The sequence below is a fragment of the Nomascus leucogenys genome, chromosome 9 (assembly GCF_006542625.1).
Source record: "Nomascus leucogenys isolate Asia chromosome 9, Asia_NLE_v1, whole genome shotgun sequence".
Lineage (NCBI taxonomy): Eukaryota > Metazoa > Chordata > Mammalia > Primates > Hylobatidae > Nomascus > Nomascus leucogenys.
This window is the reverse complement of record NC_044389.1, coordinates 88,266,092-88,292,931: the sequence shown is the minus strand read 5'-3', so window position 1 is coordinate 88,292,931 and position 26,840 is coordinate 88,266,092. Positions and strand designations below refer to the sequence as shown.

Below are 26,840 nucleotides of genomic sequence, written 5' to 3'. Positions count from 1 at the left end.
ATCATACTGAATGGGCAAAAACTAGAAGCATTCCCTTTGAAAACTAGCACAAGAGAGGGATGCCCCCTCTCATCACTCCTATTCAACATAGTGTTGGAAGTTCTGGCCAGGGCAATCAGGCAGGAGAAGGAAATAAAGAGTATTCAATTAGGAAAACAGGAAGTGAAATTGTCCCTGTTTGCAGATGACACGATTGTATATTTAGAAAACCCCATCATCTCAGCTCAAAATCTCCTTAAGCTGATAAGTAACTTCAGCAAAGTCTCAGCATACAAAATCAATGTGCAAAAATCACAAGCATTCCTATACACCAATAACAGACAAACAGAGAGCCAAATCATGAGTGAACTCCCATTCACAATTGCTTCAAAGAGAATAAAATACCTAGGAATCCAACTTACAAGGGATGTGAAGGACCTCTTCAAGGAGAACTACAAACCACTGCTCCAGGAAATAAAAGAGGATACACAAAAATGGAAGAACATTCCATGCTCATGGGTAGGAAGAATCAATATCATGAAAATGGCCATACTGCCCAAGGTAATTTATAGATTTAATGCCATCCCCATCAAACTACCAATGACTTTCTTCGCAGAATTGGAAAAAACTACTTTAAAGCTCACATGGAACCAAAAAAGTACCCTCATTGCTAAGACAATCCTAAGCCAAAAGAACAAAGCTGGAGGCATCATGCTACCTGACTTCAAACCATACTACAAGGCTACAGTAACCAAAATAGCATGGTACACTAACATGGCACATGTATACATAGGTAACAAACCTGCACAGTGTGTACATGTACCCTAGAACTTAAAGCATAATTTAAAAAAATTTTAAAAAAAAGAAAACCAGCACCTTGGATTTGTAAAGAGGCATCTGCTCTGCTTGTGGAAAATCAAACTATATAATATGAGGGAGAATGGAGTGAACTGACTGGGATCAGTTCTCTGAATCAAAAAGAGTGCTAGAGGTTGGCACAAGAGGTTGGGATCCTTTGAAAGAGCCATATAACTATGTAGAGTGTTGTTTTGTATATCAAAGTACCAGCTGCAGCTCTAGAATGGCTAATGGGTCTCAGTGTTTAATCCTAGCTCCAACTGATTAGGAAGGATTGCTTGGCAGGGTGGTGTGCTGCTCACACCCATAATCCCAGCACTTTGGGATGCCAAGGTGGGCTGAGCTCAGGAGTTTGAGACCAGCCTGGGCAACATGGCAAAATCCCATCTCTACAAAAAATACAAAAATTAGTTTGGGTGTGGTGGCATGCACCTATAGTCCCAAATAGTTGGGAGGCTGAGGTGGGAGGATTGCTTGAGCCCAGGAGGGTGAAGCTGCAGTGAGTCATAATCTTCACTGCAGCCTGGCTGACAGCAGAAGACCCTGTCAAAAAAAAAAAAAAAAAAAAAAAAAAAAAGGAAGGCCTGCCTGCTAAAGTGTTGTCTAGAAGCACTTAAATCTGAATCAGTGGGAAAGAATCCTCACTGACGGAAGAGTTAGATCCCTAAGCTGAGTTTTCCATACAGGCCTCTAAACTTTGACACCAGCCAGCCATGTGTGCTGAGAAGAGCTAAAGGACACAAAGCAAGAGCCAGGAGGTGATGTATGTCATGGACTGAGAATGTACAAGGAAAGCTCACTATAGGAACCCCACAGGAAGGGGACAAATCTCCCTTCCAAACCACTTGAAACTCTGTTGAAAAATCCCTCTTTTGTTGGCTGAGCACTGTCAAGGCTAAAACTCTACACATTTCCAAGCAGATTAAAGCAAGGGTTTTCGTTTTTGTTTTTCCTTATTTTGTTTTCACATATTATGCAAATATACAATCATGTCATCTGCAAACAGGGACAATTCTATCTCCAATTCGGCTTACAGGTATTCTGCCTTCTATGGTAGGCTTCCAGAATGAAGCTGAGTTATCCACAAAGGCATCTAAACTTTAACTTTAGCCTCAATGTTATAATGCTTTAATTACCAAAAACTTAAGAATGGCACAATGAGCTCAACTATGATGCAAACTCAGCAGCTTCCATGACTGCGCTTTGCTTCTTCCCCTTCCAATGGCTCACTGAAGAGCTGGGAGGAAGCGGGAAATTTTGTTGCCCTTTTTCTTCTGTTGTTTTAAAATGAAATGTTTTTGAATCTAGGAAGATTCCTATTGGAATGTTTCTGCTCTATTTCTATTTCTAAAGGCTGACCAAGTACTCAGGCCTGGCTTTTCTGGGAAGCTAACACCAGGCCCCCGGGGAATGCTTCCATGGTTCACTGGAGCGAGTGAGGAAAGGAAAGAGCCAGCTATTACAAATAGATCGTGAATCATTTCCTGCAGCATAATTAGTCTTCTGGAATCCCTAAAAGGCCTGGCTACAGAGGCAGTCCAAAGTCCCAGAGAAACAGTTTAATGTTTATAGTTAATCCTTTCAATAGAATACTATGCAGCCATTAAAATGAAGTAATAGAGGCAAGTTTGTATTAGTCTGCTCTCACACTGCCAATAAAGACATACCTGAGACTGGGTCATTTATAAAGAAAAAGAGGTTTAACGGACTCACAGTTCCACATGGCTGGGGAGGCCTCACAATCATGGTGGAAGGCAAAGGAGGAGCAAAGGCATGTCTTACATGATGGCAGGCAAAAGGGTGTGTGCGGGGGAACTGCCCTTTATAAAACCATCAGATCTCATGAGATGTATTCACTATCACAAGCTATTCATGAAGCCTTGTTAGTTACAAGCCTTTACATGTACATTTGGATAGGTTTAAATAAAGGAAAAAATCTGAGAGTATATATACCAAAGTGTCAGCAATGACTATTTCCAGATTGAGGTATAATAGGTTTTCTGTCTTCCCCTCCTCCTTCCTTTCTTCCTTCTTTTAAAATTTTCTCAATATTCTACAGTAAGTATTTATGACTTCTGTGCATTTGCAAAGATGTTCACTGAGTTCCCTGGGTCCTTTTTTCTGTTCCTGACTTTACCCCACTCTCCTGCAGAGTTCTTATGACTTGCCACTATTGTTCTGCATAGATTAGAAAAACTTTTAAATCAGACCCCAGGTTGAATCCCAGCACTGGTACCTACTACCCAAGTGACCTTTGGAAAGTTGGTTAACTCAATGACTCTCATATTCCATGTTCTATGAAATCAGGGACTTACTACCTACATGAAAGCACTACAGTCAAATGAGGAAATCATTTTCATCAAATGAGGTTAAATGAGATATTAAATGGTATTTAGAGATATTAAATACCATTTAATATCTCATTTATCTTAGTATTTGTCAACTGTAAAACAATCTACATTTGGTAACTCTTATCACAATTTCTTTGCTGTTCACACAGGAATAGAAAAAGTCAGGACAACTCAAGCACAGTGTGGCAGGATCACTTCTTACAAGTGGGTTGGGGACAAGTAATCATTCATCATGCCCCTAACCCACTTTTAACTGGGTTCATAATCATTCATTTTTGACAGAAATGCTATTATCTAAATTGAATTTCCCTAGTTCTTTCAATAATGGTCTTTCTAGTTATTTTTTCCCAATCTGATATTTAATCGAAAAGGCTTAAGAAACATAAGCTGTGAAACCTGAGGAAAGCGATGTACAAGTAGAACAGTTTATGAAATGTGCTGAGATGCAGCCCAGTGTGGTTACTGGCGACAGTGAGAATTACAGCACAAGGGTCAAAGCAACACGTTAAAAGCCAGATTCTCAAAAAATCCCTAGAACTTCTCTGTGAGATGGGCTTATGCCTGGGGTTAAACAGAACACAATCCTATTAATAAAAATAGCAACAAAAATTGCCCTTTTGACAGTGAACTATTTACCCCGGTGAAGAATATTAGCATCAATGGTAAGCTTCACTGCAAAAAGAAAGAATTTGTAATTGCACCTTGCTTGTTACTCATTTGTCTGTTCCCTGCTTTCTCTCAGTGCAGTCATAGATAAGTTCTTTCGTACTTAGAAGCTATTTCACAGAAGGCCTGAAGACATACACAATGATAAGGAGGAAGTATAGAGTCTAATCTACTTGGGCACACAGATAAATATTGAAAGCTTTGTGGATTTTACTTTTCAAAGAAAAGTTGCAGATATTGTGCAATGAAAACTCATAAATCTTTTACCTAGATTCACCAGATGTTAACATTTTGCCCCATTTGCTTTATCTCTTTCTGTCTATATGTACATATATTATTTTTGTTGTTACTGTTGAACCTTTAAAGAGGAAGTTGTGAATTTTCTTTTTCATGGGTTTTTCTTCATTAAACTGAATGTCTGAAATGTATTTTCCACAAGGTAGAAGACATTTTGGAGTTTTCAGCTACATTTGAAACTTCTCTAACTTTCAAACTGCCGAGAGAAGATCTCTTAGCAATTGTGCTTTGTGGGTTCCAAAACTAGCCCTGGCCCTTAATAACACTACGGGCTTTCGCAAGTCACTTAATCCTTCTCAAACTCAGTTTTCTCATCTGTTGTGGGAGGTACTTATATGTGCACCCTTGGATAGCAGTGAGGGTTAAATGAAATATTGTGGAAAGCACTTTGAAAGCTATACATTTTCCGTGCATATAAAAAACGTTATTCAGACTACCAATGAAATAATCTCGACTCAAGATCTCCTGATTGTACACTGGCCCTGCAACCATGTTGAACCTCATACCTGCAGGTGCTGATTGGTAGGTACTCAATAAACCATGCGGAGGCAGGAGGCAGGGAGCTCCTGTACCTGTCTATGATCCAGCACTGCCTTCTCCAAGGCAGTGGTTCTTAGGCTTCAGTGTGCATCAGATTCACTGAAGTACGGTGAAAAGCCCTGACTGCTAGGCCTCACCTGCAGAGTTTGATTCCGTAGGTCTAAGATGGGCCTGAGAATCTGCATTTCTAACAAGTCCCCTAGTGATGTTGAAGCTGATACCAGCATCAGACTTTGAGAACCCACCACTCTAAAGCATGGCTTACCATCTGCCCATGTACCTTAGTTGGGCAAATTTGTTTTATGGGTGTTCCTATGTGGGAGAAAGCTAAGGTTAATAGAAAAGTGTTACACAGTACTCTAAAGTGGTACTTTGCAAAACTTAATGGGCCTACAACTCACCTAAGAATCTTTTTATAAGTGGATTTTACTTCATTAGGCCTAAGGTGGGCCCATGATTCCCAGGTGGTGCTTGCACTACTGGTCCACTGGCTACATTGACTGATAAGCCTGGAAAGTGCAGCTCATGGCTGTGCGTTTGCTTTCTTTAAAAAAGAAAATGGATATTTTTAAATTTATTACTAAATATGTTAAGCTTTCTGCTCTCTGCTACTTGTCTGCTTTTCAGATAATTTGACGGTGAGTTCAACCCTACAATAACCAAATTTTTTCTTTAAAAATTATATTATTTAATAATAGATTTGAAGGAGCTTACAAAAATACATATGAAAATACATACAAAACTTCTGCTCTACATCTATGGCAGGGGTATCCAAGGCCATAGACATTTGGCTTCTCTGGGCCACATTGGAAGAAACTGTTTTAGGCCACACATAAAACACACTAACACTAATGATAGCTGATGAGCTAAAAAAGTAAAAATAAAATAAAATCACAAAAAAACTCAGTGTTTTAAGAAAGTTTATGAATCAGTGTTGGCCAAGTTCAAAGCCATCCTGGGCCACAGGCAGATTGACAAGCTTGATCTATGGCTTCTGGATGCAAAAGAAGACTACTTCATGAGAGAGGATGCAGCAGTACTATTTTTCCCCTATTAATTTTAGGTGACACATAATAATTATACATATTATGGAGCACAGGAGTGATATTTTGATACATGTATACAATGTGTAATGATCAAATCAGGACAGTTAGGCTATCCATCACATCAAGCATTTCTTATTTCTTTCTGTTGGGAACATTCAAAATCCTCTCCTCTAGCTTTTTGAACATATACAATAAATTATTAACTATATTCACCCTGTAGTACTGTAGGATACTAGAACCCATTCTTCCTGTCTAGCTATAATTTTGTGTTTGTTAACCAATGTTTTTCTATTTCCCAGCTTCAAATATGAACAATTCCACTCTCTCCTTCCATGACCTCATTTTTTTAGTTTCCACATAAGTGAGAACATGTGATACTTCTTTCTCTTCCTTTTTAACATAAGTCCACCATCCTTATCCATGTTGCCATGAATGACAGCATTTCACTCTTTTTAATGGCTGAATAGTTCTCTATTGTGTGTATGGACAGCATTTTCCTTACCCATTCATCTGTTGATAGTTTAGGTTGATTCGATATCTTGGCTATGGTGAATAGCACTGCAAGAAACATGCAGGAGAGCAGTGCTATTGACCAATCATTTAAAACACCTGGTGAATTAAATCATCAGGGAAAAATCCATTCTCTTTAAAATTTTAAAAAATGTTCTCCCGTATTTTTGCATTTTTGGTTGGTGGGCTGGGGGAAAACTATTTCAGAGGCAGAACAGTTAGAATTTGTCAACGATTTGAAGAAATAAAAATAAAAGAAAAATGAAAACAGAAAACCAGTGACAAATTTCAAAGGTTAATGAAATTGATGTTAGTGCTTTTATTCAAAGAAGGAAGTAATTAGCAAGGTCAAACAGGCTTCGGGGAGGAAGAGGGGTAGATTAATAATAAGCTGTAATTAATATTGTTTGGAGCTCCTTTATGGCATCTCCTTGCACCTTTCCAGTAAACAGTTGGAAATGTGGGAATGTGGCTCAAGGAAGCCAAGGGAGAAGAGGATATCAAGGAACATCAGATGTGCTCATCACTTCCAAATGCTGCTTATGTAATGATACATGTGGATTAAACATTGGAACTTATACACAATTATACAAGTTAATAAGCAGCCTTCAAAAGAGCAATTTTGGTAGAACAGTGATGTTAGTTCAGAGTTAGGGAGTGAAATAGCAGTGGTAGCAAGGCACTGGAAAATTGGTCTCATGTAAGTCACTCTTTCTAGATAGATGATGAAAAACAGAAAACATTAATAAGGAAAGAATCTTAAACTAAGGCACATCAAAGTTACCTGGAGTACTTGTTGTACCCAGATTGCAGGGGCTCCACCTCAAGTTTCTGATGCTGTTGGATGGACATGGAGGCCAAGAATTTGCATTTCTAGCATGTTTCCAGTACTGAGGCGGCTAGTTTGGGGACTACTCTTTGGAAATCATTGATTTCGATCACAGTATTATCATTCGAAGCCAGATTATTCTTCATTGTGTGGAGCTGTCCTGTGCTTTATGAGACATTTGGAAACATATCTAAATAGATACCAATAGCACCCCCGCATTGTGACAACCAAAAATGTTTCTATGCATTACCAAATGTCCCCTGAAGATGAAAACTGCCTGCAGGTGAGAAAACTGCTTTGGATGACCCTACAAATCACGAGTGTCTGCAAGCAAATCCCAAACACCAGAGAGGGGCTTGGTCTAGAAAATAAAGATACGCATGAAACAACAGAACAGAGCCTCCAGGGTCGGTCATCTATACTCCTTGAAATTAAATATCAGGTTATGAGTGAGGGCTCAGTTTTTAGCTTTTAAATGAATTAATCCCAGAAAAATCAAATTGGAACTCACCTCTATTGGAATTTCAGATTGCTTTCGAGTTTCTGAGTCCTGGAGCCCTGAAAAGCAACGCTCTCCGATTCATGAATATCCCTCTGTCTTCTAAAATACAGGCTTCCTGGATCACTGCCTCACTTATATTTAAGTGTCCTCAATTATAACTTCCTTATTCCGAAGGCCCTGCCAGTTGTTTAAAAAGCAATGTTCTGCACCAGGTGGGCAAGTTTAAATATTCCATGCTCAGAAAAGAAGTTTTTTGAAAGAAAAAAAATACACTGGGACTTCGTAAATTTTTACGAATCCAGATCTTGCAACTATGGGCCTTCAGGCCTTCCAGTCGTGAATGTTAATGAAGATGAAGGCCCTAATCTCCCTCAGTACACTTGCCATTAAGGCCTTGTTACTTAAATTGTTGAACCAGGACAAGCAGCATAGGCATCACCTGGGAACTGGTTAGAAATGCAGCATCTCAAGCCTCACTCCAGATCCATTAAATCAAAAGCTGCATTTTAACAAGATTCCAGGTGCTTCCCGTGCACCTTAAAACGAAAAGCAATGGGTGAGAGTCTTGAAATCCACCATGCTTCCAGAACCTTCAAAACACCAACTATTTATTCAGAACAGCAATTTTGCATTAATTTATATGACTTTGATAAATGTCCACCTCCTTCTCGAGATTGAAACACTAAAAGGGGAAATCTCCCACTGTCGGACCCTAGAGCCCCCCTCCCTTTCCTAACAAATGGGTATTTGAAAATCTGCTGACTAAATCAACGAACTATAACCTGGAATCTCATCATTATCTGCTCCTCCCAACCCACAACCTCAAATAGGTTTCAGAAGAGGTTTAACTTCTTAATTAACATGCTGAGAAAACCTGAACTTTCTCAGATCTCTGAGGGATGATTATGAAGGATCTCTGAGATAAGTTATTCCTTACTTTTTGCTTGAATTATGTATTTATCCAAGATTTTATGTCCCCAGCTAAGAGTTCTCTGCATATTGGGAAGAAAGAAACTATTGAGTATATTCTCTATAATGCTGCATGAGGACTAATTTTTATTCTTGTATAATTTTAAAATTTTTCTTTGTTGTAGTTGTTTTCTCCATCAGGAAAGGTTATTAGAGTATGAGTAAAGTGTTATGAATTAACAAAATTACAGTTAAAAAAACTTTTCACTTACAATTCACATATTTGTATATTTACTTATAGCTTAATCTGCCTTTCCATAACAGAATTGAAAGCAGCTGGGCACAGTAGCTCACACCTGTAATCCCAAGCACTTTGGGAAGGTGAGGCGAGAGGATAGCTTGAAGCTGGGAGTTGAAGACCAGCCTGGGCAACATAACAAGACCCTGTCTCTACAAAAAAAAAAATTTTTAATATAAAAAATTAGCCAGGTCTAGTAGTGGCATGTGCCTGTAGTCCCAGCTACTTGGGAGGCTGAGGCCAGAGGATTGCTTGAGCCCAGGAGTTTGAGGCTGCAGTGAGCTATGATTGCACCACTGCACTGCAACCTGGGAGACAGAGAGAGACCTTGTCTCAAAAAAAAGAAAAAAAAAAAGAATTTAAAGCAAATGTTTACAATGAAATGATAATAAAAACATAACTAAAGTAATTTACTAAGGCATGGCATGGGTTATAGTGATCTGATCTCTTTCCCTGTTCATGCTGATAAAAAAAGTGTCTCATGTTTTATAACCTAGAAACTGTAATACCGCAGGCAATGTCTCTGTTCCCACCATCCAAACAGTAAAAGGGATTCTACTATGACTTTTGTGAAACATCATTTAACTACCTCAATGCTTTTTTCCAAGTCAAAAAAAAACAAAACTCAAAAAACAAGAATAGACAACTGATATTACTAACAGTGTTTTTATTTACAAATAATTGTTTTTATTAGGCCATTTGGAAAACCACTAACATTTTTTATTTTAGAAAACATTAAATAATAAACAAGATGTTATACAGTACTTTGGATAACTTCTTCCATCAGTTTAGTGCAATGTATCATTGGCACCGAAAAGTAAAATTTTCATTTATTTTCCCCTTTCATCTTCAGCTGTGCAGTTATATGACCAGAAAGGAAATGAACCATTAAAAATGGATCTACAGCCATATATTCTGCCGTTACTCAAAGGCTTAATGATTTATTTTCCCCCTCCAGCCCTGCCTTTACCAGGTTAAATGACAGAAGACCTTCTATTGTACCTATTGTTCAAAAAATATTACTGTTCTGTGGAACCTGGGAGAGTCAAATTGATAAGAGAAACTGAATCATACTGATGAGGTGAAGGAAAGGTCTGCTGGTGTGGGGCAGGGCACTCTTTCTCAGCAGCCAAGATAACTTGTCATACATGAAGCAGAGAGAATGCACCAGATGAAAATCTCTCTGAATTGTGTTCCTTGAAGGATCTCTTAAAAAAAAAAAATCTGAAACATCATCCATTGAACAAATGAAAGGCTTATATGTTTACTATGAAGAAACATTTAAAACCACTGTCACACTAGGACATTACTGAGATACTAAAATATCTGTCCATCGTACTCTCATTTGGAATAAATAGTTTCCTTTTTTCTTTAATATTGCTAGGATTGCCATAAGGCAGAGATATTTCAGTGAGCTCAGCATTTGGTGGGCTCTTCCCCTTTCAATCCCTCTCCATTAGGAGGTCAAGAGGGAAATGCCTAAATTAAGCCTTGTCCAAATTACTTAGTTCTAAAGATTTTCACTGCATACTACTAGTAGGATCAAAACATCTTTTGGGAAATTCTATAATTTGTTACTTTACCTTGGGTAAGAACATCTTTAACTATCTTAAATAGATAAATTTTTATCTAATTTTTTAGAAAGAGAGATACTGAGATTTTCACACTTCTTTTTTTATGAAGTATTCTAATTCAACAATGGCCCCTGCCAAGAAATGCTCCCTTATACTCTAGTCTAAGCCAGTTTCCTCTTGTTCTATTCTTAGTGCATATGGAGAACAGCTGGTCGCCATCCTCTCTGTGCCAACCCTTCATATACTTGAAAACCATCAATGGTTTGCCCCTCAGTCTTCTCTTCTCCAGGCTGAATAATCCCAGTTCCTTTAATTTTTCATCATAGATCTTTTTTTCCAACCCTTTAATCATCTTTGTGATTCCTGGCAAAAACAGCAGAAAATATTTTGATTACTTAATCAGAAATTAAGACAAACCTCAGGAATGATGCCTTTTAAAAGTTACATTGTTTTTTAATATATTGGTAAAATATGCAGGGAGGAAATACAGTTGGGGGTTCATGGATCTTAGAATTCCAACTTGCCCTGCTCCTCCAGTGTGTGTAAATCCCATTCCAACACATCCCATGCCTCTGAGCATGGGATTTGCTTCCTATCCCATCCTGACATAACACAACATGAGCAACATAAGTTATGAACTACAACTGCCTAAACTTATATCAATTTAAAACACTGTGTGAAAATCTGTTCCGATGGAGTTTCTCCTATGCTTCCTCTCACTCTGCTTTAATAAACAGGATCCTTTTTCTGAATCAATAAAAACTTTCATAAAGCTTCCTACATATTACCAGAGCCATGTTATGATGGTAAAAGCTGTGGTTTTAAAGTATAACTTGAAACAGTGACAGTTTTAAATTAACTGCAGTTTCTTGTCTTCCTAAAGGTTTCCTATCCTTTGCAGAGATCAAACTCAAGGTCATTAAAAAAAAAATTCATCACTCCGCTACCACAACCCAACACTTCTGCCAATTTCCTACTGCTGCCAATATAAGGTCATGGAACCGGATGACATTTCACCATGTATTTTTTAACTTGAGATCACAAGCTGCCCTTTACCTTGCAACTACAGTCTGTAAATATTTGGAACACGTAAATACTTAATATCAATAGCACATTTACACAAAACACAATACTACTAAGGAGGGATTACGTGCCCACTCTACATAATTGTCTTTAACAGGAAAAAAAAAACAGATAAAAATAAATGTATCTTGATATGTTACACACCCTTATTTTATCAAGTGAATGGCAGTAAAAGTCAGAGTTCAGGTCAGGCCAGAACTAACTTAAATGAAGAGAGTAAGTCAATTTCACAAGCACATTGTACATCATATCTCAAGGGAAGTCAATACTACTCATGGTACAACACCGAACAGATAACATCATGGCCATTTGCAAAGATTTCTTTTAAAAACTGCTCCCATAACTCACTCCCATAATTTACTACAAGGAGCACCTTGTAATCAGGATGGAGGATGGTATGGGTCACGCATGCTGAATGCCTTCCTGAAAGAGACACAGGATAGAAGGCAACACCCACAGATGGCTTTGATGTGTCTACGATGGCCCTGTATTTCAAGGAGGGTATCACTGTTCATTGGGATTGCACAAAAGCAGGCCAGCAAAACCTGGGTCACCAAATAGACTTCCTTCTGACCCACTGACCCACTCTTCTCCTAGGCCTGATAAAAGGGAGAAGAGGAGAGAAGATGAGAATTGGAAAAAGAGGATAGAGCAACATAGGAGTTCATTGCTAGTTCTGGAGTTGTTAGCGTTCTTCAGAGCAGTGGCCTTTTCTCAAGCTCACATCATCCAATCCAATCTCCCCAGTGTGACCACGCCTTTTTTCACCTTTGAAGATGACCTAGGGAGAGAATGCACACACCAGTCAAGCTTCCTCTGCCCCTTTCTAATGCCTCCTTATTTAGCAAAAATAAAGGCAAACCTTCCCCCAAACCAATTTTAAACTTATTTTGCAGGAGGCAAAAAACAGAATATACTTGCCAGTATCACTGAAGCTTCTCTTTCAGTAGAAACTGAAATCATCAAACTGTTCATCAGACCACATTACTCAGAATCAATTACTCTTTAAAAAGCCATTCTAAGCTATAGACCAATTCGATTTAGGATTGTTTATAAGGTGGACACTTTCGTCAAGGATTACCAAAGTTGGAAGAAGAGTGTGATAGAATATAAAGGAACAGATATTAGGAGCCAAAGATCTGAAAGATCATAATCACGCAGCCTATCTTAGATGTTTCTTAGTTCCTTTTTGGTTAACATCCCTTTCTTGCTGAAAATGGAATAGAATCAAACACCATAATCCAATCACACTGTTGTTTTGCCTGTGTAAAAACCAAAAACTTCTATTATTCTTACATTATGTTTTCTATAGAGCATACTTGCTCCTTATAAAACAAGAGAAAACCTGAGTGCTGATTTAAAATGATTTATTATCCTATTTCTCTAAACAATAAAAATACTGAGAAAAGTTTTAAGAAAAAATATGTAAGAATTAAACAAAATCTAAGTACTCTGATAAAAACTGTATTAATGGAATCTATCTTTTCTTTCTAAAATAGTTTCTTATAAACTATACCTATATATAAGCATAGGTATCTCCCAACAGTAAGTTTCATAAGCACCAGCATAAAGACGACACTTTCCCAAATGCATTCGTGATTTTGTTGGGATGCCGTAGACCATTTTTTTGCTACCTATGTCTTGATTACTTAAGATCAAATTTATATATTCCATCAAAGCACTTCCCACATCCTGTCCTGAATACTAGTGCTTTCCAATTGTAGTTCTGAATTCCCACCCTAGGCTGCTTAACTGTGATCTCTGAAACAAAGAAAAAAATTTGAACTTGAAAGAAACATTTCAAAAAAGAAAAAAGAACCATCTCCTGGGTAATTTATGGTAGTAAAAGTTTGAAATATAAGGAATTAAAAGGAAAGGGAAAGCAGGAACAATTAAGCTCACCACCCCACCCTTGGAAGTTTCTGTTGATCAACTTTAAAAAAACAAAAAACTTTTCTATTCCTAGATTTTTTTTTTTCCATTAAAAAAAAGCTGGATCTTTACCAGGGTTAGGGAGAGGTGGTGATCACAGGTTGCAATGAAGAAGGATGAAGAAGCAGAAAGTGGTTTCAGAAAGAGACACTGAATGTAGTCATCAGGCCCAGAAAAAAACCCAAACCTTTATCTGAGCCTGAATTCACACAGCAAGGCTTCTTCAAATTCAGATCCCAGAGTTCTCCCATGAAAGGAAAACGTCCCAGGTCCTGCCTCCTTTGTGGATCTACTTACGCTCTTGATGTCAGCCCCTTGCAAGGTGATCTGTGTTTGCCTCCAGCCATGGCCACCATTTCTTCCCCACAGGGCTGCTCCGTGGGCACCGTGTTTTCTCACAAACACCTGGAGTGTGCCAGAGTGCAACCCTGTCACCTTGTGCCTGAATGACAGGCACAGGTCCCCTGAATGCATGAGGCGGCCGAGAGGTAGCACCAAGCGTGCGGCTTTTTCCCCTGGGGCTTTGGCTGCCGACACTGTCAGATATTGTCCACCTGGAATGGGAAAAGCAGGGCTGTGTGAATGTGCCAATACCCCTTTCTAGAACAAGCAGCATGGACAGGAGTTTTAGTTTTTTTTTGTTTTCTTTGTAAAGAATTCCAGATTTTTGAAGAAGAAAAATATGACTTATTTGTATGCCTGTCTTAAGTTATATGGTATGTGTTTACAGAAAACATTCACTTACTTTGCTCATGGAAAGTAGAAGTAATGCCAGAGACACACAATAATTAGTAACCAAACACTATGAATATTTCCAATGGAATATGATCAGACATACAGGCATACAACAACATATACACATTCACCACCTTGTGACCCTCACCAATTTATAACGTTGTCCAACACCCCTGCCGATCTGGCTTGGTGGTTTGGTAAAACTGACCCTAAATTTCCAGGGAGAATTTTCTGGTGGATAATTAACCTCTGGACAGTAAAGCAGATGGTGATTTAAAGGGCCCTATATCTGCTTATTCTCTCCTCCCCCAGCTTAAAAAAAAAAATCTCTAAATGTAAAGGTTCTTTAAAAAAAAATCAGAGTTGGCAGTGCTTCTCACACTGGCGTAAATCTAACACCAGGAAGATACAGAGGTATTCAGGAAACCCTACATGTCTTCCTGGAGCTTCAATTTTATTTGGAGGTAAGCCATTTAAAACATTTTTATAGTAAAACAAATCTATATCATATCTATTCTATAAATATGTCCTATTATATATACATGAACACAAATATTAATAAAAGCTTTCACTTTAGATAGACTACTTTGATGATGTTCTCAGATCCCTAGGGCTACAGAGTTTTCTTCCCTCTGTTGTTAAGGAAACTGCATTAAAAAAAAAAATGGTTAAGCAGCAGTGAAGTGGGGGGTGCTGCTTCTCAAGAGAGAGAAAGTTGCAAGTAGTATTTTGAAACTTGATCCATGTACAAATGACATTCCCTCAGGCTGTTTTATCTGAAAACACACTGTATGTTTCAACACTGGTTTTTCCATAGAAAAATGGTTGGAATGTTGAACATGTGTATCATGTGTATCTATTTTGGTAGAAACCCCATTTAGTTTTCAGTTAACAGATATAAACTATCATCTCTTTCTTATGCTTACTTTATACAAGACATGATAAAATTTGGTATTATCTTTTTATTCCAGTGTCTTCTTCTCTAACAAGTCCTGTCAGAGCTCTATAGGTCACAGGTGATTTCTGTGCACTTACTATGTGCCAGCCTCTGTGCTAAGGGCTCCCCAGCAGGTTGTGAACAACTTAAAAGTCTGAACCAAAGTTTCCCCCAAACCTCTGTGTTACCCTGCTAGCAGGTAGAAGGTGTTTAAGGATGTTTGAATCAATGAATGATGTTCCAAGGATATGCAAAAAACTGCAGGGAAATAGATCCTTGATTCATGTACTTGAATCACTAAAAATACATAATGTCTTAATCTTTCTCCCACTTCCCTTGTCCCCTTCCTCCACAAACTAATCCAAACAATATTTTGGGCCAAAATATTTACATGGATTTTAAATGTCTCACTATAAGTCAGCTTTTGAATCATCACAGGTACTCTGGTTAAGACTAAGATATAAGGTTATTACAGTTAACCTGCAAGTTTCGAGAAAACAAGGATTAAGTCTCTGTGGAATGTACACTGATACCATTCTGCCAGACACCACCTGCAAACAAGACAACCTAACACACCAAGGTATTCTTTGCATATGCATTTAAAACTCTAAAATTTACAACATGATAAATGAGGTTATGATTGTTCTTCCTCTGTAGAGCTACTCTATGTGCACCAGGTTTTGCTTTTGCTGTTTTTTTTTTTCTTTTGCCTTGAAGAATTCGTGCCCTTTGTAATAAAGGAAATGATACAAGTTGGAACATTAAGGGAAAAATTGATTCAGTGTCAAGCAAGTTACCTATTGAAATTTCCACTTCTGATTTCATAATTCTGGTGATATACAATTATATTAAACATTCATTCAGTTTACAGTATCACAATATCTGAAGAATTTTGGGGAGGGAGGGTAAATAAAAGATGCTGCAAAACTTGACCAGAAAGTTGGATTATAAAATGTTAGTTTATTTATTTTTAATTCTGTAGTGGTTAGTGCCTTTAAATTTTCAATTTACAAAATCTAGAGGTATTTGTGAAGGTTTTGACTTCTGAACTTTTCTTATGTAATACATTCACATAAATGCACATGAATATGAACTTTTTTTAAAAAAAGGAATACTATATTTGCAGTGTTGTAAGTTGCTTCTTGTATAACCATTTTTCTATGGTAGCAAATACACTTTGCATTGCTGCAAGTATGCCAATAACCATTTAGCCAATTTCTTAATGAAGAACATTTAAGTTTCCAAATTTGCATGTTAAGATAAAAATACCATAAAATAGACAAACAAAAATGTTTTTAAACATTTGCAACACATTAAAAAAGGATAATTTTTCTTTTTGTATAGAAAACTTTCAAAAATCAATAAAAATACTAAAGAAAAATAAAGAACATCACAGAAAAAATGACAAATATATGAAAATGTGATCAACTTTTCACAATAAAAGAAATGTAAAGTAAAATTAAAAGATTCCTTTTAACCTATAAGATTGGCAAAGATTTTGAAAATACTTTTATAATATATTGGGGATGGTTTTCAAATATTGTAGACAAAAGTGTAAATTGCTACAACCTTTATAAAGGGCAATTTAATAAAATCTATCAAAATTCAAAATATAAATTCTCTTTTGACATAGCAATTCCCCCTTTAGGAATTTATTCTACAGATACAGTCTAACATATATTAAATAATGAACGTATAGGGTTATTCACTGCACTATTGTCTGAACTACCTAAAGTCTTGAAACAACTTATGTTCCTCTGTGGAGGGCTGGCTAAATACATTGTGGTACGTCTGATGAGTAATGGAATAGCAGCCAGCCATAAATAAGAATGAGGGTGTTCTGTATGTACTGACAGGGCACATGCTTCAGCCACAATGGCTAATACTATTTTAGTGGTAACTCTGGGTGAGGCACTGCTTGAAATGCCTTACCTATGTTTAGTGGATAGTACTTATTATCTCCATTTAAGTAACTTGCTCAAGGTCAAAGCTAGTATGTGATGGTGCTGGGTTCCAGACCAGGTATTCTGGCTTCAAAGTCCATGTTCTTCCTGTTAACTCTTAAGGTAGTATCAATAAGTGACAAAGGCAAGGCACAGAAGAGAATGCCATTGTATCCAAAAATATCTCTCTGAGAACATAATCAAGAAACTGGCTGCATCTTGCCAGGTGGTGAATGGGAGTCAGGGATGGTAGAAAGCTTTCACTTATATTGTTGATTTATTTTACATTTATGTGTTTTTTAAAATAATGTTTTAATGCTGAAATAGACATACTTGTATGTACATGCTGGCATACTTGATACATATGTAAGCAAATTCCTTGTAGCTATCTGTGGCAGACAGAGTGCTGAGTCAGCTGCCTTTAATCCTTGTTCTCCAGAGATCAAGGTTCCAGGAAAAGGGCCTTAGTTCTAGCTTTGACACACACAGGAGAAGGGTGTGTCCCCAGGGCCACAGCTACATACCTGCAGCATATCACCATGTCTGTCAGCAGCACAATTTTCCATTTCTTAGAGGCATTGTTAATTTCACATCTCACTGTGACTGAATGTGATAAAACCTAATAGCACTATGAAAGGCAGCTAGCAAATGCACTTATTTTGCAGCTATTTCTTAAGGTTGTGAGTTTTGAGTTTTCTTAGAAATATTAACATATAAGAATATTTACAAATCTGGATCTTGGATTAGAACTGCACATCATTAAAATCATCCATAATTGGATATGCAAACACATATTCTTTTATAAGTGGTATAATCTAGATAGAAATAGGTAAATAATTAGCTTGGTAATTACAATAATACACAGAAATTATTATTTATTTATTTATTTTTGACGGAGTCTTGCTTTGTCACCCAGGCTGGAGTACAGTGGTGTGATCTCGGCTCACTGCAAGCTCTGCCTCCCAGGCTCAAGTGATTCTCCTGCCTCAGCCTACTGAGTAGCTGGGACTACAGATGCCTGCCACCACGCCTGGCTAATTTTTGTATTTTAGTAGAGAGGGGGTTTCACTATGTTTGCCAGGCTGGTCTTGAACTCCTGACCTCAGGTGATCCACCTGCCTCAGCCTCCCAAAGTGCTGGGATTACAGCGGTGAGCCACTGTGTCTAGCCGATTTTTCATATTCTTCTCTGGCCTTCACATGCGATACACACACACACACACACACACACACACACACACACTCCATCTGCCTGAATTTCCTAGAAGAAAAAGCCATGAAAAGGTAAGCTTTATTAGTATTTTCCCATCAGCGCTGGGTTATAATTCTCTCAACATATTCTAAAAATATATTCTGCAATTCCATCCTCACATATCCTACCTTCCAACTCTCTGCCATCTTTTGGTCTTCCCATCCTTCTTTCCAAGCTAGAACCCTGCTCACTGAATTTCTTGGGACTATTTCCACATTCCATTCTGAATCAGGCTCTCAGAACTGGTCTAAAGGTTTTCTAATCCAACTTTTATCTGATGCTCAAAATCTTTTAACAATATCTTGCCATATGTCACCCAGTCAAATGCTTCCACCAAGATAACTCACTCTTTCCATGTCAGCCTGTTCTCTTTTTAGATGAGAGTGAGCCAAAATGAATCTCCCTGTATTTTTTACCCATCAATCCTGTTCTCATCCCCTTTTGGTCAGAGAACAACTCTAACCCTAGTCAATTATTTGAAAAGGAACCCTGATGCATCATTTCTTCTCCAGGCTAAATGTTATGGTTCCTTTGCCTGTTTTTCACAAGCTTGGAGATACCTTTCCATGCAGGTCATCCTCTTCTAAGTGACCAACTCTGTTCTTCTCATATTAGAAAAAAAGAATTCTCAAAAGTGGATTCACTACTTAACCAAAGTGGATTTTTCATTCTTGAAACATACCATATTTCTATAGAGATGGTCCATATTTCTGGCTGCAACATCACAAGGTTCGCTTAGATTGATTTCATTACACACTATAACTCTAAAGTCTTCTACCCTTAGTGATATGTCAGGTCTTCCCCCTCACTCAGATGTGTGACTGGTTTTTAGACTATAAGCCATAACTTAGACTCAACCCCATTACATTTCACCTTCTTAATTGTGACCCATTAATCTAATCTTTTGAATGCTAGTTGTATCAGCACACATAGTCACTTTCCTCTCCAGATTTGAGTCAACCGTAGTTTGGTCAGTTTATCTTCAATATTAAGTTCAATGTCCTATTTATCTAAGTTCTTGGTAAAAACTTGGACCAATTCTAGAAAAGCATCCTCCAGGGACCATAGCCAATCATCATGAGTTATCCAATCACTCAAGCAGGCTTCTCTTCCTTTCAATTTGCTCTGTACTAACACAGTCCAATAATGATTTCAAATTTCTTTGTCTACCATTCTAATTTCTAAACTTCTTCTCATTTTTCCATCAGACGGAAAGGGAGATTTGGGTCACAACAAATTTAAATATTTACAAATATAATGCATAATAAAAATATGTTGAAAAGGACCAAATTGGTTCTAAAATACAGTGTTTAAATTCTAAAAATCAAGTATTTTACATAGATTGTTTACATAGAAGTGCAGTGAATTCTCCTGTTAAACGTTTAGCACGAATTACTCTCCCCAATGTACCTTACTTGAAGGAATCATTCATTATGACCGTAAATATTATTCACCATTGTATCATACATGACTGTCAAAGATCCCTCCTTCTGTAGCAAACTACTCCAGGTCAGTGGTCAGTCAGTCTAATCTACAGGTCTGTGATCTGCTAATCAGATCATGCACACTACCACATGCACACCTACTGAGGCCAGCCTGTGGTACAGTCAAAAACACAATAATGCTGCAGATGTTCTGAGTATTGAACTGTCTAGGAGCCTGCATGAGTAGTACAGAGTGGTTTGGACTTAATTCCACCACTCTCTAGCTCTGTGGCCTTAGGAAACAGATAACTTCTCTGGGTGTCAATATTTCCTTTGTGAAATAAAGACAATATTACTTGCTTCTCGAGTGAATGATAAAACATTTTCAACTTTTCACAATAAAAGAAATGCAAAGTAAAATTAAAAGAGATTCCTTTTCACCTATAAGATTGGTAGAGATTTAAAAAAATACTTTTATAATATCTGTTGGGGATGGTTTTCAAATACTGTTGGTAGGAGTGTAAATTGCTACAATTAAATAAAATTGATGAGATTTTAAATAAGCTAGGACTGTCATAGGTATTTTATATTGTATATATACACACACACACATATGTAGATATGTTGGTTTCTCTCTTATTCACAGAATCTGTGACATTAATCATAATGCTGTTCTGCTCAGAGTTAACTTTAAATGAGTAAGACAGTAATGCAAGAATGACTGAGAGTACTGTGTGTGAGGCACTAAATGATATTGTCTTTTACAACTAAAAGAAATGTAGGAACCAATTTGAATTTATTGAATATTCCTATTTTTAGGAATTTACTTCACATTTTAATTTTTAAGTATATCTCTATTTCAAACTTAGGGGATGCAATGAATATATTTTTGGACTAATTTTTTAATACCTTGTTACTCAAAATGTGTGTTGAGGACCACCATAGAGATCTTCAGGGAGCCTGCTAGAAATGCATGAAAGCCTGTATTTTAATGAGGCCCTCAGCTGCTCTGCAATCACAGTGAAGTTTCAGAAGAGCTGGTTTAAGATATCATGAGCTCTCTCAAGTTAACTTTTCTGTGTTTGGTGCTCTTACCTGGTATGGTATTCAAGAACTAGGCTTTTAAAATAAATGAATAACACGCTTTTCCTTCACATTCTGTATCTTCTTAAAATCTAGAATCAGGAGTATAAAAAGGAAAAAAAAATGAAACCAAACTCCTCACCCTTCCATTAAGTAGGCCTCATCCATAAAAGATTTAACTACTGGCCGGGTGCGGTGGCTCACGCCTGTAATCCCAGCACTTTGGGAGGCCGAGGTGGGCAGATCATGAGGTCAGGAGATCGAGACCATCCTGGCTAACAGGGTGAAACCCAGTCTCTACTAAAAATTACAAAAAATTAGCTGGGCATGGTGGCACATGCCTGTAGTCCCAGCTACTTGGGAGGCTGAGGCAGGAGAATTGATTGAACTCAGAAGGCAGAGGTTGCAGTGAGCTGAGATCGTGCCACTGCACTCTAGCCTGGGCAACAGAGCAAGACTCTGTCTCCAAAAAAAAAAAAAAAAAAAAAAAAAAGATTTAACTACTGAGGGGAGAAAAGCTATCTTGAATCTAGAAGAAAAGATGACTTATGAGTACTAAAACTTTAGATTAATAGGAATTGTGCAATTTAAAACTCTGTTGATTTCCAAGGAACTATGTCTAAATCTACCTTTTGTTATAAAATGAGTGGTGGTGATTTGTAACCATTTCCTTCGGCACCCAAGTTAGAGTGAAGTTTTTTCAGAGGGATAATCACAACTTTATAGAAATTTCCACTGTGTCCTTCTACTACCACTCAAATCTTAAAAAAAAAAAAAAAAAAAAGAAAAACAAAGAAAAAACAACTGGGGAATACCTATTACCATGGCTGATATATCACTATATTACTTCTTTTATTCCTGGGAATGGGTGCTACAAATAACTTGAGAATTATTTGCAAGAATTAACCTAAATATTTTATGTATCGAGCTTTTTGAGAGAAATTAGCTGACCTTTTAATTAACTACTTGTCTCCCATAATATAGTGCTAGTTGATAGCTAACAAATTTAACTCTCTCAAAGAAATGAAATATAAATGCTAGGCATGGTCCTTTTTGACCGTCTTTATCAAGTAAATACAGAGATGTGTTACAGTAGACTTGATTAGCAGCAGTGGAGTCTTCAGATAGTATCACATTGAAATGTGTACCAGAAAAAGTTAAATGAAATGCTTTTACCTGCTGGGTCCCTGATTGGTTCCCAGTGCAAGTCATTGTCTTTCTCCCTGATCCATCCACAAAGTCCATGGTCAAAATTACAACTGTGTACCAGAACACCTACAAGGAAATAACGAGAAAGATGAGTGGATCAGAAAATCAACAAAAAACAACAAATGAATCTATGAACTAGGGGTATCTAGACAACAAGTGTTCTCTCCTATCCATATAACCAGAGCTTCTTTCCACGAGACCAAAGGGAAATTACATTAATCTTTTCTCAGCACAATAGTGCATCATCTGTAAAAATAGAACACACAAGTGTTGCCAAATTATAACCATGTTACATCATCACTTATAAAATATGATTTCCTTTTTAAAAGAAAATGATGATTCATAATTATTTTTGCTCAACTGATTTAACTACAAAGAAAATCTGAGTTGTTAAAGAAAACAGGTATAATTTTCCCAAATGGTCCAAACAATCTACATTTAAAAGTTATTTTCATGGAGAGAAACAATAAAATGTCATTATGATGGCACTAAGAGTATAAGTGTCACCTGGATCATCCTTTGCTTCATCGTCTGCACTGACTCCTCTTTCTATTTCAAATATTTCAAACAAGTCATTTGAAGGTTGCCGTGGAACTGCAAGAGAAAGGTTTTGAGTTTTTTTTTTTGTGTGTCTGTGTGAGGTATTGATAAAGAGGCATTACTTTTAACAAGGGCAGGAGGAAAAGACCTAGTCATTTTATTCATCTGGACGAATCCAAAATATTTAATTATATCTCACATGAAGATTCACAAATTTTGTTCTGCAGTGATTTATACTGCAACATTGATCTGGGTAAATTTTTTAAAAATGATTTTCCAAAGTTTCTAAAATTCAACAAAAATAACTTAAAAAGTCTTTATCTGGAAAATACATTTTAATAGAGCAACGAATTTCTAGCCAACTATTCATCTCTATGAAATTCTAAAGTTCATCTCTACAAAAGATACATTATTATGATCTTTAAATTAAGGTTGTTTTAACTGAAAATACCTATGATGGAAGTGAATGGTTTGGTTTCTAATCACAGCATCTACTCCCCATCCCAATGAATTCTGCACATTGTTGCACTCTAACATACATTTCCTACCATGGCCTCCCTTGCTTAAACAGTTTCCCTGGCTCCTTTAAGATCAAACTCAAACTTCTTGGGCTAGAGTTTACAATCTACCCCACCAAAATACACAATGCTATCCAAACATGCCATTCATTTTCACATCTCAGACCCAATGCTCTCTTTCCTGCTAATTAACCTGCCAAAAATCTCCTCTTCCTTCAAGGCCCAGCATAAATAACACTGCCTCTGTGGAGTGATTCTGCCCCAGGCAGAATCAAATTCTTCCCTCTTGTACCTCAAGAGTTCATGCTTATAAGCCCCTATTACACACTTTCATAAAGAATTGCAGCTATTTACACACATGTGTCTGTCCCTCTGCTAGTCTCTGAGGTCCTGGAGGGCATCAATCATGTCTTATTTGGGCGGCATTTCCAGGGCTTGACCTGGTGACAGGCACTCAATAAGTGTTTACTAAGTGAATGCAAAGATCCTGTTAGAACCCCATGTAGTATTTCAACACTTTTCCTCAAAGGACACAAGTGGGACAAAGCATAAGAATCTACTTTAACAAAATAATTGATTTCTTTAAATCATTGATTTATTTATTCAATCAGTGCATATTTGATGGCCAAGCAGATGCCAACCACTGTGGCGGGCACTAAGGAGACAGGGTGAACAGGGTAGACAAGACTGAGGGTCTGGATCTTACAAAGCTTGAATTCTAATGGGAGAAGCAGACTTTAAATATGGAGATAAATGAGTGCTGTAATTTGAGATTTTGGTAAGAGTTAGGAAGGAAGACATCACAGACAGTAACTGGTGGGGAAATGCGTGGGAATGTTCATGGTGGTGAGGGGAATTCTTGGTCAAAGGCCAAGGAATACTCCCTTCTCTTTGCCAGAACTTCAATTAATTAGCTTTATTTTCATAAGGCAGGGAGTAGGAGATGTAGAACACTATGAAACAGTCATCACTCAAAGGGGCTCTTTTTTCAATGATGTTCCTATTGTTTTTAGCAAAAATTCTTAAAATTAAGTAATAATCCCATAATATTTGCACAAGTTGTTTTTAGCTTACTACTTCTGAGTTTTTTCCTTTTTCTTTCAAACGTTAAAACAGTGAAGTCCCTTCGCCTCTTATAATCCATACTTGCAATATACCCAGCTGGGCAGCAATGACAGAAGAGAAGCTCTAGGGACACAGCTGACTATGGATGTCCAGGGATGAGGCAACCCCACTCTCTCTTTTATAGCCCAGATGACTGACAGCAGTGACATCCAATTACACTTTCCTTATTTGGTGCTCTGAGAGGGGGAGTGCCTCTTTTATTTACTAGAAATATTACAAAATTGTAGGCAAGCGTGCTTTCTTTCTTGTGACAGAAAGTTATAAAAACTCCACAGAACAATCATGTTTTTGTGCCCTTCTTTTGTTGTAACTTATGTAAATCATCTCCAAAATGGAATAGGCTCAACTCTTAAAAGTACCACATTCCAGGGACATTATGACAGTTTTTCAAGCTCCCCCACCCCGCCTTTTTTTTTCCCTCCCAGATGAAGGACTATCAAATGGCAAATCGAATCTTGATGTAAAGGTTTCCTGGCACCGGGAGCCTGTTTTATAAAAAGGGAGATCAAGAGGTCCTCTCTGAGGAAGCACAATTTAAACTGAAAGGGGAAGAATGAAACTTTCCAAGCAAAAAGCATAGCATTGGGGTTAGGGAAGAGGGAGGGTTTCAGGCAGCAAGTACAAAGAAAGTGCTTGGAAAATTTAGAGAAAGGAGTTCACAATGGCTGGAGGATGTTGAGAAATGAAGAAAGCGGCATGGGATGAGGTTGAAGAGAAAGGAAGAGATTAGATCATACAGTTAGAAGATGGCAACACAAAGAATTAGTCATGTAACAACTTGTAAAATGTCAGATGGTTTATTAATATTATATGTACTTGGTTTCCAAGAACCATTTAATTTAGCAGCGGATGATCATGTATACCTTCATTACAATCCACTGGGAAACACTCCAAGGAATTTAGAGACCAGAAGTGCTCAGAAGCTATTGGTTCTTACAATTTTGTGTGCTCTACTCTATAGCCATACCAAATTATTTAACTAATTTTCCTTCCTCACACATACCAGTATGGGATTACTAAGGGCATCCCACTGAAGTATCAAGAGAAAAAACACTACCCACTCCCTGATACACTTTAGAGTTTATGTGAAAATATTAAGTGAAATAAGTAGCAGAACAAATCATTCAAGGAGTATTATGTTATTATCACAATCACGTACAAGAAAAACAAACCAAAAAAAAGGACTAAAGAGGGATAAATACACCAATATGCCAATATGCTAATAGTGGTAATCTAAGTATTAGAAATGACATTTTTTTCATTTGTGTTGGTTCACTTTTTTTATAATTCTATGTTTTTAGGTTTGTAAAAAGAAAAAATATAAATATGAATAAAAAACTTACCTAAAACATGTAAATAAAAGAGGATTCTGTTAGATCACATATAAATAGCAATTACATGTCTGTTATTTGTATTTTGGTTACTCAAAGAGAACTTAGAATAGACTTGATACTTGTTGAACGCAAGGCTATGAAATTGAAATATGTTTGTAAAATTCAAACATTTTTCTTTGATTTCAAGGGAGCTATTTTGATTGATGCAGAAAATGTTAATTAAAATGAATGACTAGCCATGTCCAAAAATGAACTATAACCAGGATAGACATTGGTACATGATTTTTCTAATTGTTCTTTCCCTGCTTCATACTTTGGCTAATATTCAACTTAAATACACAATATACATATTTCATAAAAACAAATGCATACCTGCTATTCTCTGTAGAACCATTAATTCTTAGAATTAGAATGGTATAAATTTAGAAACTAAAAAAGAATCAGAGAAGTGCTAGCAATACAATTCCTCCACCATCTGTCTATGCATCCTGCCTCCTTCTACTCCATCCACTCATTTATGCAATCAGTCAAGAAACTGAGCATCAGCTATACAAAGCATGGGCTAAGAGCTTGTTATAAAGCATTGGGCATACTCTTGCCTTCATGGGATCTACATTCTAGAAGTGAAGGCAGATTTTTAACAATTTCCCCAGGTAATGTGTGCTTTAAAGAAGCAGAGGATGCTAGTGAGTATGGGAGTGGGGAGTGAGGGACTGGCTAAGCTAGGCTGGGGAGGATACACGTCATAAAAATCTCTGAGAAGTGATGCTTTTTCTATGACATAAGAAGAAGTACTATGAGCTATGGCTCTGGAGAATGAAAAGAGAGGGGACTGAAACATCAGAATCACTGCAGACCTTATGGGGGGAGGGAGGCAGGAAGAAGGTGCACGAGGAAGGGCATCAAATGGAATTGGAGATAGAGGCAGAGTGTGCAGGAGCTTTTAAAGCCTTGTAAATATTTTGGACATTATCCTGGTGGAAACTGGCAGCCTCTGAAGGATTAACAGAGGAGTGCCAAGATCAGGTTTGCATGCTGAAATGACCATTCTGGTAGTAGCTTGGAGAATGAACAGGAAGAAGGTGAGAGTGGGTGTCATAGGGCAATTATGACTAAAATTAACATCAACCATGAATGTTCATATATTTTTAGAAAATGTCCCCAGAATCTTTATACAATTGGTTCATGTTTTACCTACCAAAAGATATGTCTTGCCTGTTGCTTCTTACAGCCTTCTGCATAAACTAAAAGAAAGGGAATGTACAGGTACTGAAGCAAGTGACAGCTGGATAAAGGCATGGTTGGACTGGGCTGAGGAGCACAGTACTTTCTAATGGCTACTGGGCCCCGAAGTCAGGGGTAAAATC

The 26,840-nt window shown here is 37.4% G+C and overlaps 1 protein-coding gene across 6 annotated transcripts in view; it reads right to left on the bottom strand.

Annotated features, from left to right (window-relative positions):
• Window positions 1–9,435: 9,435 nt before the first annotated feature.
• The window catches only part of NPNT (nephronectin), a 76,765-nt gene continuing 59,360 nt past the window's right edge, over window positions 9,436–26,840 (bottom strand). For 3 of the 6 annotated variants that reach the window (XM_003257455.3, XM_003257454.3, XM_003257452.3), the window contains 4 exons: window positions 22,464–22,550; window positions 21,924–22,022; window positions 13,672–13,928; window positions 9,436–12,223 (listed from right to left, as the gene is read on the bottom strand). In XM_003257455.3, coding sequence (XP_003257503.2) covers window positions 12,128–12,223; window positions 13,672–13,928; window positions 21,924–22,022; window positions 22,464–22,550 — 539 coding nt within the window. In that variant the 3' untranslated portion in view covers window positions 9,436–12,127. The remainder of the gene's footprint in view (window positions 12,224–13,671; window positions 13,929–21,923; window positions 22,023–22,463; window positions 22,551–26,840) is intronic. The other 3 variants (XM_003257453.3, XM_003257456.2, XM_012499613.2) reach the window with 2 other exon arrangements.